Consider the following 16,439-nt stretch of genomic DNA (forward strand, 5'->3'; position numbering starts at 1 on the left):
GGATGCAGCACGATGGGGGGTGCAGAATGGGGTGTGGACCATGATGGGGGGTGCCCAGAATGGGGGGGATGAAACACGATGGGGGGTGCCCAGAATGGCGTGGATGAAACACGATGGGGGGTGTGCAGCATGGGGGATGGAGCACGATGGGGGTGTGCAGCATGGGGGATGGAGCACGATGGGGGGTGCACACCTCCCCCCTAAACACACACACACCGCCACACACGCACCGCACAACACACCACACACACTGGGAACCACAAACACCCCCCTACACAGACACTCACACACACAGACAACGCCGCACACACACAACACACAAACACCGCGGCACACACAAATATACGCACATACCGCGCAACACACACACATTGCACAAAACATACCTCCCCCCAAAACACACACACACACCCCACACCCACACGCACATAAACTGCGCAACACACACAGCACCACACACAAACACTGCAGACACACAGCGCTCCACAAACAACGCAACACACACAATGCAACACACAAACAACACCGCTCTCACACACACCCCCACCCAGACAACACCCAGAACATTTACAGCACCCTACACAAACACTGGCAACTACACACAACATCTATATATATATAACAAAAATCATACATTAACTACACAATAAATTCTAGAATACCCGATGCGTTAGAATCGGGCCACCTTCTAGTATATATATATATATATATATATATATATATATGCAAGGTCTCCTTAAGGAGAATAGTGTTCCCCCGTGGTCCCCACATAGCTTTCTCATGAGCCAGATTAGACACCCCCATACTTTGCACTGACGAGGGGCAAGCACCCCGAAACACCGTGTCTGCAAATTGGGATTCTGATCTGGCTTATAGATCCTGAGTCATATTGCAAAGGATTCTTAAAAATCCACTTGTGACTTTTAGGATCGCTACTTCCAATAGGTGGTGCTGCGCTAGAGTTTGTCTCCTTTACTGGAGAGACAATTTATATATATCTATATATATAATTGCCTTATTCTGTCTGTCTGTCTGTCTGTCTGTCTTGCTCCAAAATTGTGTCCTTATGGTGACACAAAGCTGATTGGCCGCTGGGCTCGCCATGGCCCCGCCCCCCCGCACGGATTGGCCGCTCGCCCAGGCTGCGCCCCCACACGGATTGGCCGGCCGCTCGCCCAGGCTCTGCCCCCCCACAGATTGGCCTCTCGCCCCGGCACCCTGCAGGCATTGGCAACTCGGCCACGCCCCGCCCCCCTCACGCAATGCACGCTAGCTCTGGTCCTGCCCCCCCCCGCATTCCCCGAACCGACACGGTCACGGAGCCACGACTACCAGGTGAGTACTGTACCCCTGGGAGCCCACATCAGCGTATGCCGCCAAACCAGCCGACACATACCCTCACATTGCTGGGGCTGGCCGGCGTATGCTGGTGTGGGCTCCCGTGCGAGCGGGGGACGAGATACGCTGGTAACCATGGTAGCATAGTCACCAGCGCATCAAGGTCCTGCAGCAGCGGAAAATACACACACGCACACACATAACAGCACACACACACACACACATACACACACACACATCAGATCACACTCACTCTCACACACACCTCACACACACATCACATCGCATCCACACACTCACAACATCCTGGGATATCGCTTGCTTCTCGGCGGCGATATTGTGATGTGAGCTTCCAGGACCTGCCGGAGGATCACATGGCCAGAAGCATGTGGTATCTCCGGATGTTGTGAGTATAAGCACGTATGTGCAATATCGTCAATGTGTGTGTGTGAGTGTATGCGATCGGGTGTGTGTGAGTGTATGCGATCGGGTGTGTGTGGGTGTGTGTGAGTGTATGCGATCGGGTGTGTGTGGGTGTGTGTGAGTGTATGCGATCGGATCTGTGAGTGTCGGCAGAGGAGCACGGCGTGCTGGAGGAGGCTGGGAGGAGAGAGGCTGATCCTGGGGAAGGCTGGGATGGGGAGGCTGAGAGAAAAGAGGCTGATGCTGGGGGAGGCTGAGGCTGGGGTAGGCTGGGAGGAGAGAGGCTGATGCTGGGGACCGAAAAGGCATCAGCTGGGGACAGAAAAGGCTGATGCTGGGAGGAGAGAGGCTGATGCTGGGATGAGAGAGTCTGATGCTGGGAGGAGAGAGGCTGATGCTGGGAGGAGAGAGGCTGATGCTGGGAGGAGAGAGGCTGATGCTGGGAGGAGAGAGGCTGATGCTGGGAGGAGAGAGGCTGATGCTGGGAGGAGAGAGGCTGATGCTGGGAGGAGAGAGGCTGATGCTGGGATGAGAGAGGCTGATGCTGGGAGGAGAGAGGCTGATGCTGGGATGAGAGAGGCTGATGCTGGGAGGAGAGAGGCTGATGCTGGGAGGAGAGAGGCTGATGCTGGGGACAGAGAGGCTGATGCTGGGGGAGGCTGAGGCTGGGGTAGGCTGGGAGGAGAGAAGCTGATGCTGGGAGGAGAGAGGCTGATGCTGGGAGGAGAGAGGCTGATGCTGGGAGGAGAGAGGCTGATTCTGGGATGAGAGAGGCTGATGCTGGGATGAGAGAGGCTGATGCTGGGATGAGAGAGGCTGATGCTGGGAGGAGAGAGGCTGTTGCTGGGAGGAGAGAGGCTGATGCTGGGAGGAGAGAGGCTGATGCTGGGATGAGAGAGGCTGATGCTGGGGACAGAGAGGCTGATTCTGGGAGGAGAGAGGCTGATGCTGGGATGAGAGAGGCTGATGCTGGGCACAGAGAGGCTGATGCTGGGAGGAGAGAGGCTGATGCTGGGATGAGAGAGGCTGATGCTGGGAGGAGAGAGGCTGATGCTGGGATGAGAGAAGCTGATGCTGGGAGGAGAGAGGCTGATGCTGGGGACAGAGAGGCTGATGCTGGGATGAGAGAGGCTGATGCTGCGGGCAGAGAGGCTGATGCTGGGATGAGAGAGGCTGATGCTGGGATGAGAGAGGCTGATGCTGCGGGCAGAGAGGCTGATGCTGTGGGTAGAGAGGCTGATGCTGGTGCAGCATGGGGGATGGAGCACGATGGGGGGTGCGCAGCATGGGGGATGGAGCACGTTTGGGAGTGCGCAGCATGGCGCATGGAGCACGTTTGGGAGTGCGCAGCATGGCGGATGGACCACGTTTGGGAGTGCGCAGCATGGCGGATGGAGCACGTTTGGGAGTGCGCAGCATGGCGGATGGAGCACGTTTGGGAGTGCGCAGCATGGCGGATGGACCACGTTTGGGAGTGCGCAGCATGGCGGATGGAGCACGTTTGGGAGTGCGCAGCATGGCGGATGGAGCACGTTTGGGAGTGCGCAGCATGGGGGATGCAGCACGATGGGGAGTGCGGAGTATGGCGGATGGAGCACGTTTGGGAGTGCGCAGCATGGCGGATGGACCACGTTTGGGAGTGCGCAGCATGGCGGATGGAGCACGTTTGGGAATGTGCAGCATGGGAGATGGAGCACGATGGGGGGTGCGCAGCATAGGGGATGGAGCACGATGGGGAGTGCGCTGCATGGCGGATGGAGCACGTTTGGGAGTGCGCAGCATGGCGGATGGAGCACGTTTGGGAGTGCGCAGCATGGTGGATGGAGCACGTTTGGGAGTGCGCAGCAGCAGCATGGGAGATGGAGCACGATGGGGGGTGCGCAGCATAGGGGATGGAGCACGATGGGGAGTGCGCTGCATGGGGGATGGAGCACGATGGGGAGTGCAGAGTATGGCGGATGGAGCACGTTTGGGAGTGCGCAGCATGGCGGATGGAGCACGTTTGGGAGTGCGCAGCATGGCGGATGGAGCACGTTTGGGAGTGCGCAGCATGGGAGATGGAGCACGATGGGGGGTGCGCAGCATAGGGGATGGAGCACGATGGGGAGTACGCTGCATGGGGATGGAGCACGATGGGGAGTGCGCTGCATGGGGGATGGAGCACGATGGCAAGTGCACACCTCCCCCCAACACACACACGCGCGCGCGCGCACTGCACAACACACCACACACACACTGGGAACCACAAACAACTGCCCTACACAGACACCCACACACACACACACAGACAACGCTGCACACACAAATATACGCACATACCGCACAACACACACATTGCACAAAACATACCTCCCCCCAAAACACACCACACACACACAAACCGCGCAACACACACACAACGCTACAGACACACAGTGCTCCACAAACAACGCAACACACGCAACACACATACAACACCGCTCTCACCCCCCGTCACACCCAGACAACACCCAGAACATGTACAGCGCCCTACACAAACACTTGGTAACTACACACAACAACATCTATATATATATATATATATAACAAAAATCATACATGAACTACACAATACGTAAATTCTAGAATACCCGATGCGTAGAATCAGGCCACCTTCTAGTATAATATATATAAATATATATATATATATATTTTATATATATATATATATATATATATATATATACATATACACACACACCACACACACACACATATATTTATACACCTACACACACATATATATGTATATATATGTGTGTGTGTATATATATATGTGTGTATATATATATGTGTATCTATATATGTAATTGCCTTATTCTGTCTGTCTGTCTTGCTCCAAAATTGTGTCACGTGACAGTGTCACCGTAAGTGTCATAAAAGTGACAACTGTCGGATTGGCCGCTGGGTTCGGCCTGGCCCCGCCCCCCACGGATTGGCTGCTCGCCTCGGCCTGGCCCCGCCCCCCGCATGGATTAGCCGCTCTGGGCTCGGCCTGGCTCCGCCCCCCCACGGATTGGCCGCTCGCCCCGGCCTGGCCCCCCACATGGATTAGCCGCTCGCCCCGGACCTCCGCACGCATCGCCCGCTCCAGCGTACACCGGCTCTCGGTACACATGTGCAGGGAGCCGGCATACGCTGACGCCTCGCCCGCTCAGCCCAGCTCCAGCGTACACCGGCTCCCGATACACATGTGCAGGGAGCCGGCATACGCTACGGTCAATAATGAAGTGTCATGCAGCGGTGAAAGAGTTAAAGACACTGCAAGACACTTCATTATAGGCAGCGGGCACCCCCAGAAGAGAGAAGACAGAAGAAAGAAGACCCCGCAGTCATACTCACCAGACGCCCACCGGGAGCAGGTGAGCGCATCAAGGTCCTACAGCGGCGGAACACACACACACACACATAAGAACAGACACACACACATCAGATCACACTCACTCTCACACACCTCACACACACATCAGATCGCATCCACACACTCACAACATCCAGTGATATCGCTTACTTCTCGGCGGCGATACTGTGCGTGCAGTGACTTTCCAGGACCTGCCAGAGGATCACATGGCCGGAAGCATGTGGTATCTCCGGATGCTGTGAGTGTGTTAGCGCGTATGTGCGATATCGTCAGTGTGTGTGTGCGTGTATGCAATTGGGTGTGTGCGTGTATGCGATCGGGTGTGTGAGTGTATGCGATTGGGTGTGTGCGTGTGTTCTGATGTATGAGTGTATGCGATCGTATCTGTGAGTGTCGGCAGAGGAGCACGGCGTGCAGCACAGCTGCTGGGACCGCCCACCGGAGGGCACAGGGAGAAGTGGGGTGTGAGTGTATGCGATCAGATGTGTGCGTGTATACTGTCTGATGTGTGACTGTGGAGCACGATGGGGAGTGCGCAGCATGGGGGATGGAGCACAATGGGGGGTGCGCAGCATGGGGGATGGAGTACGATGGGGGGTGCGCAGCATGGGAGATGGAGCACGATGGGGAGTGCGCAGCATGGGGGATGGAGCACGATGGGGAGTGCGCAGCATGGGGGATGGAGCACGATGGGAGTGCGCAGCATGGGGGATGGAGCACGATGGGGGGTGCGCAGCATGAGGGATGGAGCACGATGAGGGGTGCGCAGCATGGGGGATGGAGCACGATGGGGGGTGCGCAGCATGGGGGATGGAGCATGATGGGGGTGCACACCTCCCCCCAAAACACACACACAGCGCCACACGCGCACCGCACAACACACCACACACACACTGGGAACCACAAACACCGCCCTACACAGACAACGCCGCACACACACAACACCCAACACACAAACACCGCGGCATACACAAATATACGCACATACCGCGCAACACACACACTGCATGAAACATACCTCCCCCAAAACACACACACGCACTCCACACCCACACAAACCGCGCAACACACACAGCACCACACACACAGAACGCTGTAGACACACAGCTCTCCACAAACAACGCAACACACACAACGCAACACACATACAACACCGCTCTCACACACACCCCCACCCAGACAACACCCAGAACATTTACAGTGCCCTACACAAACACTGGCAACTACACACAACAACATCGATATATATAACAAAAAACATACATTAACTACACAATAAATTCTAGAATACCCGATGCGTTAGAATCGGGCTACTTTCTAGTATATATTTATATATATATATGTATATATTTATATATATATTATTATTATTATTTATTATTATAGCGCCATTTATTCCATGGCGCTTTACAAGTGAAAGAGGGTATACGTACAACAATCATTAACAGTACAAGACAGACTGGTATAGGAGGAGAGAGGACCCTGCCCGCGAGGGCTCACAGTCTACAGGGAATGTATATATATATACACACACACACACACACATATACTAGCTGTACTACCTGGCTTCGCCCGGGTTAATAACTGTTGTTAACAAAATAGAATGTATTAACAAAAATGTATTCTGCACACAAAAACCAGAAAACAAATAGATAGCAATGTAATTATTAAATTGTTGCCTATATTAACCAATCAGAGCTCAGATTAATTAACTGTAGCAAAATAGAAGCTAAGCTGTGATTGGTTGCTATTGGCAGCCTGATAAATCTCCAGGCAACAGAAAGCCCTCCCCCTGACAGTATGTATTAGCTCACACATACACATAATAGACAGGTCATGTGACTGACAGCTGCCGTATTTCCTATGTGGTACATTTTTTGTTCTTGTAGTTTGGCTGCTTATTAATCAGATTTTTATTTTTGAAGGATAATACCAGACTTGTGTGTGTTTTAGGGCGATTATATGGTGAGGTTGGTGTATGTGTGGTGAGATGTGTGCTGAGGGTGTGTGTTCAAGCACGTGGTAGTGTGTGGCGCATTGTGTGTGTGTGTTCATATCCCCGAGTGTGGCGAGTATCCCATGTCGGGGCCCCACCTTAGCAACTGTACGGTATATACTCTTTGGCGCCATCGCTCTCATTCTTTAAGTCCCCCTTGTTCACATCTGGCCGCTGTCAATTTGCCCCCAACACTTTTCGTTTCACTTTTTCCCCATTATGTAGATAGGGGCAAAATTGATTGGTAAATTGTAATGCGCGGGGTTAAAATTTCGCCTCACAACATAGCACCCGGCGCTGCCCGGGATAGTAACAGTCTCTCTGTTTCTCTCCCATTCTCTGTCTGTCTCCCCCTCTGTATATATCTCTCTGTCTCTCTTTCTTTGTCTGTCTCTTTCCCTGACTGTCTCTGTTTCTTTCTCCGTCTGTCTATCTCTTTCCCTGTCTGTATCTATCTCTGTCACATTCCCTGTCTGTCTCTTTCCCTGTCTGTCTCTTTCCCTGTCTGTCTCTTTCCCTGTCTGTCTCTTTCCCTGTCTGTCTCTTTCCCTGTCTGTCTCTTTCCCTGTCTGTCTCTTTCCCTGTCTGTCTCTTTCCCTGTCTGTCTCTTACCCTGTCTGTCTCTTTCTTTGTCTGTGTCTGTCTCTTTGTGTCTGTCTCTTACCCTGTCTATGTCTGTTTCTTACCCTGTCTGTGTCTGCCTCTTTCCCTGTCTGTGTCTGTCTCTTTCCCTGGCTGCATTGTGGCATGCCAACATTCCATACAAGGGCGTGGCTGCGCATTCTTCTGAAGTTCTGCCTGCACTGTGGCTCCCAGCTCCATTCGCTTTAATGGAGGCAGGTTTTTTGTTGAATAACTGTAAAGAGCGGGGTTAAAATTTCCCCTCAAAACATAACCTGACGCTCTCAGGGTCCAGAAGTGTGAGTGTGCAAAATTTTGTGGCTGTAGCTGCGACGGTGTGGATGCCAATCCCGGACATACATAAACACATACACACACACACACATATACACACACACACACACATTCAGCTTTATATATTAGAGATTATACATATATATATACATTTATATATATATATATATATATACATATATATATATGTATATATATATATATATATATATATATAATGTGTACCTAGCCCCTCCTGTGATGTATATATGTCCCAACCCCAATTGTGGTGTATATATGTCCCTAGCCCCTCCTGTGATGTGTATACTCCCCCAGCCCCTCCTGTGATGTATATGTGTTTTCCTAGCCCCTCCTGTGATGTATATATGTCCCCAGCCCCAACTGTGATGTGTATATTCCCCCAGCCCCTCCTGTGATGTATACATATGTCCCCAGCCCTTCCTCTGATGTATGAATTTTTTTGTGGCCCCTGAACGTTGGTAGAAATTTCCAAATGGCCTCTGGCAAAAAAAAGGTTCCCCACCCCTGCTTTAGATGGATGTGCATCAGAGGGTGCACATCCAGCCTAAATGCATGGCAGCTCAGAGAGGACACCGTGCAACGTGGGAACCGGGGAGGGTGAGTAATTTTTTTTTTTATTTTTGCGGACGACAAATATAAAAGCAGAGGCAACGGAAGGGGATATATACACGAAGTAGGGCATATATACCAAAAAGGGGACAAAAACCGGGAGGGGGACGACATTATACGAAAATATGCCTAGGAGGGATATATATTTATATAAATATATATACTGCTCAAAAAAGTAAAGGGAACACCAAAATTCTTGTTCAAGTGTTCCCTTTATTTGTTTGAGCAGTGTATATATATATATATATATATATATATATATATACACAGTACAGAAGAAAAGTTTGGACACATCTTCTCATCTCTAGAACAACTGTTAAGAGGAGATTTTGTGCAGCAGCATTCATGCTAAAATTGCTGCTAGGAAACCACTGCTAAGGACAGGCAACAAGCAGAAGAGACTTGTTTGGGCTAAAGAACACAAGGAATGGACATTAGACCAGTGGAAATCTGTGCTTTGGTCTGATGAGTCCAAATTTGAGATCTTTGGATCCAACCATCGTGTCTTTGTAGAACAGGTGAATGGATGGACTCTACATGCCTGGTTCCCACCGTGAAGCATGGTGGAGGAGGTGTGATGGTGTGGGGGGTGCTTTGCTGGTGACACTGTTGGAGATTTATTCAAAATTGAAGGTATACTGAACCAGCGTGCCTACCACAGCATCTTGCAGCAGCGTGCTATTCCATCCGGTTTGTGTTTAGTTGGACCATCATTTATTTTTCAACAGGACAATGACCCCAAACTCACCTCCAGGCTGTGTAAGGGCTATTTGACTAAGAAGGAGAGTGATGGGGTGCAACACCTGATGACCTGATCTCCACAGTCACCAGACCTGAATTCAATCGAGATGGTTTGGGCTGCGCTGGACCGCAGAGTGAAGGCAAAAGGGCCAACAAGTGCTAAGCATCTCTGGGAACTCCTTCAAGACTGTTGGAAAACCATTTCCGGTGATTACCTCTTGAAGCTCATCAAGAGAATGCCAAGAGTGTGCAAAGTAGTAATGAAAGCAAAAGGTGGCTACTTTGAAGAGCCTAGAATATAAGACATGCTTTCAGTTGTTTCACACTTTAAGTATTTAATTCCACATGTTTTAATTCATAGTTTTGATGCCTTCAATGTGAATCTACAATTTTCAGAGTACTGAAAATAAAGAAAACTCTTTGAATGAGAAGGTGTGTCCAAACTTTTGGTCTGTACTAATATATATATATATATATATATATATATATATATATATATATATATATATATATATATATAATGTATATGGGCTGTGGTACACGGGCGTTGCCCGGGATAGTAACTGTCTCTCTGTGTCTCTCCCAGTCTCTGTGTATGTCTGTCTCTGTGTGTCTGTCTCAGTCTCTCTGTCTCTGCCTCGGTCTCTCTGTATCAGTCTGTCTGTCTCTCTATCTCTGTGTCTGTCTGTCTCTCTATCTCTGTGTCTGTCTCGTTTCAGGTCTGTCTCGTTTCAGGTCTGTCTCGTTCCAGGTCTGTCTGTCTCTTTCCCTGTCTCTTTACTTGTCTCTGTCTCTTTCCCTGTCTCTTTCCCTATCCGTCTGTGTTTGTCTGCCTCTGTCTCTTTGACTGTCTGTCTCTCTGTCTGCCTCTTACTCTGTCTGTCTCGCTCTGTCTCTTTCCCCGTCTGTCTCTCTCTCTGTCTTTGACTGTCTGTCTCTCTCTGCCTCTTACTCTGTCTGTGCCTATGTCTGTCTGTCTGTCTCTCTCTGTTTCTCTACAGACCTCTTATTACCTCACACATAAGCTTGTTATATACTATGAATGTTTTTCATTCCTATAGCAACCAATCACAGCTGCTATTAATAACCTATAGCTTCTTAATATGGACAAAAAAGACTGACTGCACTCACCAAACTGACGTGTGAACAGGTGCATAACTGAACATGACATAAAATACAAAAAAAGACAGTTTGCACACTGATAATGCTAAAGTATGGAAACCATGAATGTGTGAACATGGACCTGCATTACTGCTAAGGAAAATCTAAGAAAAATGAGATATTTAGCATATATAAATGGCCATTTGTATATCTGCCCAGTTGCCCCTTCACAGCATATCTCGTAACTGGGTACCTACACTATGCTGCAGCCTCTCTCTGGGTTAAAAACCTCCTGTGTATGGGCAAGTAGGAACCTGCTATATAGGATAAGATTACCTGTGGCAACTGGGGGAGGGGTGCACGGTCAGAAGGTATGACCCTCTTAATAACCTATAGCTTGTAGCTCCATTGACTTTAACGGAGGCAGGTTTGTTGGAGAGTAACTGTAAAGCGCGGGGTTAAATTTTCCCGTCAAAACCTAGTCTATGACGTTCCGTGAGTCACATGGAGTGTCTGTGCAAAATTTCGTGGTTGTAAATGCAATGGAGCGGATTTCTTTAGCGGACACACACACACACACACACACACACACACACACACACACACACACAGTATAGCTATACATATATATCTATATATACATAAATACATACACTCAGAGATATATATATATATATATATATATATATAATTATAAAAGAGATCCAGCAAAAAAAACAAAAAAAAAACGGGACAGCCAGGTGGCATAAAACTTGTAAATTTGTTTTGTAGAAAAAATTAAAAATATGACAGAGCTGAGGACATAAAGTAAACGCAGGACAAATGCATCACGGACAACGTGTTTCGGCGGTGAAGGCCGCCTTCTTCACGGTCCAAGCCAAAACTGAACCTGATCTTCTGGTGTGCTGGGGCTTCTATATGCATAGTTAATTGAAACACGGCTGTGGTTTAACGTCCTTGCACAGGTGATGAAAAGTAGGAGACACATAGCTGCAGCAAAAAACACATCACATAACAGTACAGATGATGTCAAAGAAGCAAAAGCTTGCATAGCCTGTGAGAATGTACACAAATAAAAATGCACTCTATAATAGTACAAGCAGCAACATACAGATTGTGTTAAAGGGATAAAATGATCCACAATATACACTCATGAAAAACCTTTCTATAAAAAACAGAGTAACATGAAAACTCATGAAAAAACATTCAGGAACCTTTGGCCAGAATCACACTTGCTAGTGCCTCGCGTGTAACTCGCGCGAGTCTCTCATGGTAGAACCCGGCTTGGCCGCACACTCCCCTGACAGGAGCAGGTCGGTTGCATGTATCTCTATGCAGCTCAGACGCTCCTGTATGCATAGTGTGCGGCCATGCCGGGTTCTACCATGAGAGACTTGCGCGAGTTACACGCGAGGCACTAGCAACTGTGATTCTGGACTTATCAAAACATTCCCACTAGTGGTCCACTAGTGGGATTGTAATTGTCCATTGATCATAGACATGGTAAAGTAGTTAATCAATATTGTGTAGCCAAATCCATTCTACTATTAAGGCTGGAAACACATCTATGCGAGTAAAATCGGTCCGACTGGGCTGAAAAAAACTCGGCTGATTTTAGTTCACGTTAGGTCTGAGTGCAACGCAAGTGCGATGCTTTTTCTGAATAAATAATGATTTTACTGGCGTGTGTAATGCGTGTGTAATGCGAATTTTTTACTATGTCATCTGCCATTCAGCTCTGCTACATGGCCGCTGACAGCAGACACAGACAGCCATGTAGCAGAGCTGAATGGCAGATGACAGCAGACACAGAAAGAGCCGCACGATCACAATGAACTCGGGTTAACTTCACCCGACTTCATTGTCATGCTGCGGCTCTGTCTGTGCCGCGTCCTGATTAGCGGTCACCTGTAAAGTGCTCACCGGTGACCGCTAATCCCCTGAGTGACTGAAGTTAGCAGCCCTCTCTCATACTCACCGATCCCCGGCGCGGCTTTTACTATTTTGAAAAAGCCGGCCGCTCATTAAACAATCTCGTATTCCCTGCTTTCCCCATCCACAGGCGCCTATGATTGGTTGCAGTGAGACATGCCCCCACGCTGAGTGACAGGTGTCTCACTGCACCCAATCACAGCAGCCGGTGGGCGGGTCTATACTGTGCAGTGAAATAAATAATTAAATAATTAAAAAAAACGGCGTGCGGTCCCTCCCAATTTTAATATTAGCCAGATAAAGCCATACGGCTGAAGGCTGGTATTCTCAGGATGGGGAGCTCCACGTTCTGGGGAGCCCCCCAGCCTAACAATATCAGCCAGCAGCCGCCCAGAATTGCCGCATACATTAGATGCGACAGTTCTGGGACTGTACCCGGCTCTTCCCGATTTGCCCTGGTGCGTTGGCAAATCGGGGTAATAAGGAGTTAATGGCAGCCCATAGCTGCCACTAAATCCTAGATTAATCATGTCAGGCGTCTCCACGAGATACCTTCCATGATTAATCTGTAAGTTACAGTAAATAAACACACACACACCTGAAAAATCCTTTATTAGAAATAAAAAACACTAACAAATTCCCTTTTTTACTTCTAATCTGGATGGTTGCCGAGCCTTGTTCCGTGCGCAGGACTCTTGATTACAACCAGCAGGTCAGTCCTTGGTGAGCTGGACCCTCCCCTATCTTTTTAACAAATTCCCTGGTTCACCACTTTAATAAGCCCCAAAAAGCCCTCCATGTCCGGCGTAATCCAGGATGGTCCAGCGTCGCTTCCAGCTCTGCTGCATGGAGGTGACCGGGAGCTGCAAAAAACACAGCCGCTCCTGTCAGCTCCACGCAGTAACTGAGGTGAGTATCGCGATCAGCTGAGCTGTCACTGAGGTTACCCGCTGTCACTGTTGGAAGATTCAGCGGTGGCCGCGGGTAAGCTCAGTGACAGCTCAGCTGATCGCGCTATTCCCTTCATTTGCTGCGTGGAGCTGACAGGAGCGGCTGTGTTTTCTGCAGCTCCTGTCACCTTCATGCAGCAGAGCTGGAAGCGACGCTGGACCATCCTGGATTACGCCGGACATGGAGGGCTTTTTGGGACTTATTAAAGTGGTGAACCAGGGAATTTGTTAGTGTTTTTTATTTCTAATAAAGGATTTTTCAGGTGTGTGTGTGTTTATTTACTGTAACTTAAAGATTAATCATGGAAGGTATCTCATAGACGCCTGACATGATTAATCTAGGAGTTATTGGCAGCTATGGGCTGCCAATAACTCCTTATTACTCCGATTTGCCAACGCACCAGGGCAAATTGGGAAGAGCCGGGTACAGTCCCAGAACTGTCGCATCTAATGTATGCAGCAATTCTGGGCGGCTGCTGACTGATATTGTTAGGCTGGGGGGCTCCCCATAACATGTAGCTCCCCATCCTGAGAATACCAGCCTTCAGCCGTATGGCTTTATCTGGCTGGTATTAAAATTGGGGGGGAACCGCATGCCGTTTTTTTAAATTATTTAATTATTTATTTCACTGCACAGTATAGACCCGCCCACCGGCTGCTGTGATTGGGTGCAGTGAGACACCTGTCACTCAGCGTGGGGGCGTGTCTCACTGCAACCAATCATAGGCGCCTGTGGGCGGGTAAAGCAGGAAATACGAGATTGTTTAATGAGCGGCCGGCTTTTTCAAAATAGTAAAAGCCGCCGCAGCAGTGTGAATGCCGTGCAGTGCCGCGCCGGGGATCGGGGAACGGTGAGTATGAGAGAGGAGGGGAAAATGACTGACAGACTGTTAGAGAGGGACAGAGATAGTGACAGACCGACCGACAGAGAGAGAATAGAGACCGAGAGGGAGAGACCGACTGACAGAGAATAGTGATTGACAGACATTGGGAGACATCGCTCGTTTCCAGTGTTTTAGGAAACATGCGAGAAATGTATTTAGAAAATCGGATGTCACTAGGATGGTGTGAGTGCCGTCCCGTGACATCCGATTTTTTTTTACACGCTCCCATAGACTTGCATTAGAGAGATTCGCAGTAGAAACTCGCAAAAAAGCAGCATGCTGTGATTCTTTTCTCAGCCCGATTTGGACTGAGAAAAAAAATCGCAAATGCGAGCTCAATCATTCACTAACATGTGTCCGATTCCAATGCGAGTTTTTCTCGCATTGCTCTACTGCGAGAAACTCGCAAGTGAGAAGCAGCCCTAAAGCCATGTGGTGTTCTGGTCTCTAGTGTGAACAGCCACTTACTCTCTCTGGCCAATACTTTTTTCTGAAGATCACCTGCTCTCTCCGGTTTCAATACTCTCTCAATGCCAATGAAAGAAAAACCTTTCAAATCACCTCCAAGCACTTTGCTAAAATGGCGTGAAACTACTAACGCTCCAGCTACAGGTAAATTGGTAGCGTCTGACAAGTGTTTGCGGATCCTTGTTTTTAATTAATGCATTGTGCAACCTACATATTGTTTAAGGCACAGTTCACAATTGATCAAATAAATTACATTAACCATGTTACCATTGATAAAAGTAACAATGTTTAAATTGTTTTTTATTGGCATAAATGTCATTAAAAATTTTTGCCCATCTTGTCTCAGGACAGCTCCCTGAAAACATTTGTGGAAAATAATGCTATCACTTATGTTGCTAAACAGGCCCCTACATTGGCTTCACTACTTTCTCACAGCTTGTTTAAACACCCCACACAAATAAATCCACATACCAATTGGTTAAAAACAACAGGTTTTTTGGCTGTGGGGCAAATGTATGCAAATGCTGCACTTTTGCTAAAAAGACGAAAACTTTCACTTCTATGCACACTAAAAACCAATATATTGCGTTTATATTGCGGATAATTTTATCCCTTTAACACAATCTGTATGTTGCTGCTTGTACTATTATAGAGTGCATTTTTATTTGTGTACATTCTCACAGGCTATGCAAGCTTTTGCTTCTTTGACATCATCTGTACTGTTATGTGATGTGTTTTTTGCTGCAGCTATGTGTCTCCTACTTTTCATCACCTGTGCAAGGACGTTAAACCACAGCCGTGTTTCAATTAACTATGCATATAGAAGCCCCAGCACACCAGAAGATCAGGTTCAGTTTTGGCTTGGACCGTGAAGAAGGCGGCCTTCACCGCCGAAACACGTTGTCCGTGATGCATTTGTCCTGCGTTTACTTTATGTCCTCAGCTCTGTCATATTTTTAACTTTTTCTACGAATAAATTTACAAGTTTTATGCCACCTGGCTTTCCCGTTTTTTTTTTTGCTGGATCTCGATTTTCTACATACCTACGACTTGCTCCCAGTCTGGATCCGTGCATTACAAGAGGAAACAGGAACATTTATTACATCTTGAGCTTGGACGGGTGAGCTGATATAGATATATAGATACACACACACACACACACACGGAGGTATATACAGTCAGGGCCAGAAATATTTGGACAGTGACACAAGTTTTGTTATTTTAGCTGTTTACAAAAACATGTTCAGAAATACAATTCTATATATAATATGGGCTGAAAGTGCACACTCCCAGCTGCAATATGAGAGTTTTCACATCCAAATCGGAGAAAGGGTTTAGGAATCATAGCTCTGTAATGCATAGCCTCCTCTTTTTCAAGGGACCAAAAGTAATTGGACAAGGGACTCTAAGGGCTGCAATTAACTCTGAAGGTGTCTCCCTCGTTAACCTGTAATCATTGAAGTAGTTAAAAGGTCTGGGGTTGATTACAGGTGTGCGGTTTTGCATTTGGAAGCTGTTGCTGTGACCAGACAACATGCGGTCTAAGGAACTCTCAATTGAGGTGAAGCAGAACATCCTGAGGCTGAAAAAAAAGAAAAAATCCATCAGAGAGATAGCAGACATGCTTGGAGTAGCAAAATCAACAGTCGGGTACATTCTGAGAAAAAAGGAATTGACTGGTG

General features: G+C 48.2%; 1 protein-coding gene across 3 annotated transcripts in view; it reads right to left on the reverse strand.

The window, feature by feature from the left end:
- TSTD1 (thiosulfate sulfurtransferase like domain containing 1) overlaps positions 1-16,439 on the reverse strand; it is a 77,942-nt gene that overhangs the window by 15,478 nt on the left and 46,025 nt on the right. The window contains exon 4 of one of the 3 annotated variants that reach the window (XM_075330039.1): positions 15,801-15,882. The exons of the other annotated variants lie outside the window; for them this stretch is intronic. Within the exon in view, the coding sequence (XP_075186154.1) occupies positions 15,801-15,882 (82 nt within the window). The remainder of the gene's footprint in view (positions 1-15,800; positions 15,883-16,439) is intronic. 3 annotated transcript variants of the gene reach the window in all.

The sequence above is a fragment of the Anomaloglossus baeobatrachus genome, chromosome 12, assembly GCF_048569485.1.
Source record: "Anomaloglossus baeobatrachus isolate aAnoBae1 chromosome 12, aAnoBae1.hap1, whole genome shotgun sequence".
Classification (NCBI taxonomy): domain Eukaryota; kingdom Metazoa; phylum Chordata; class Amphibia; order Anura; family Aromobatidae; genus Anomaloglossus; species Anomaloglossus baeobatrachus.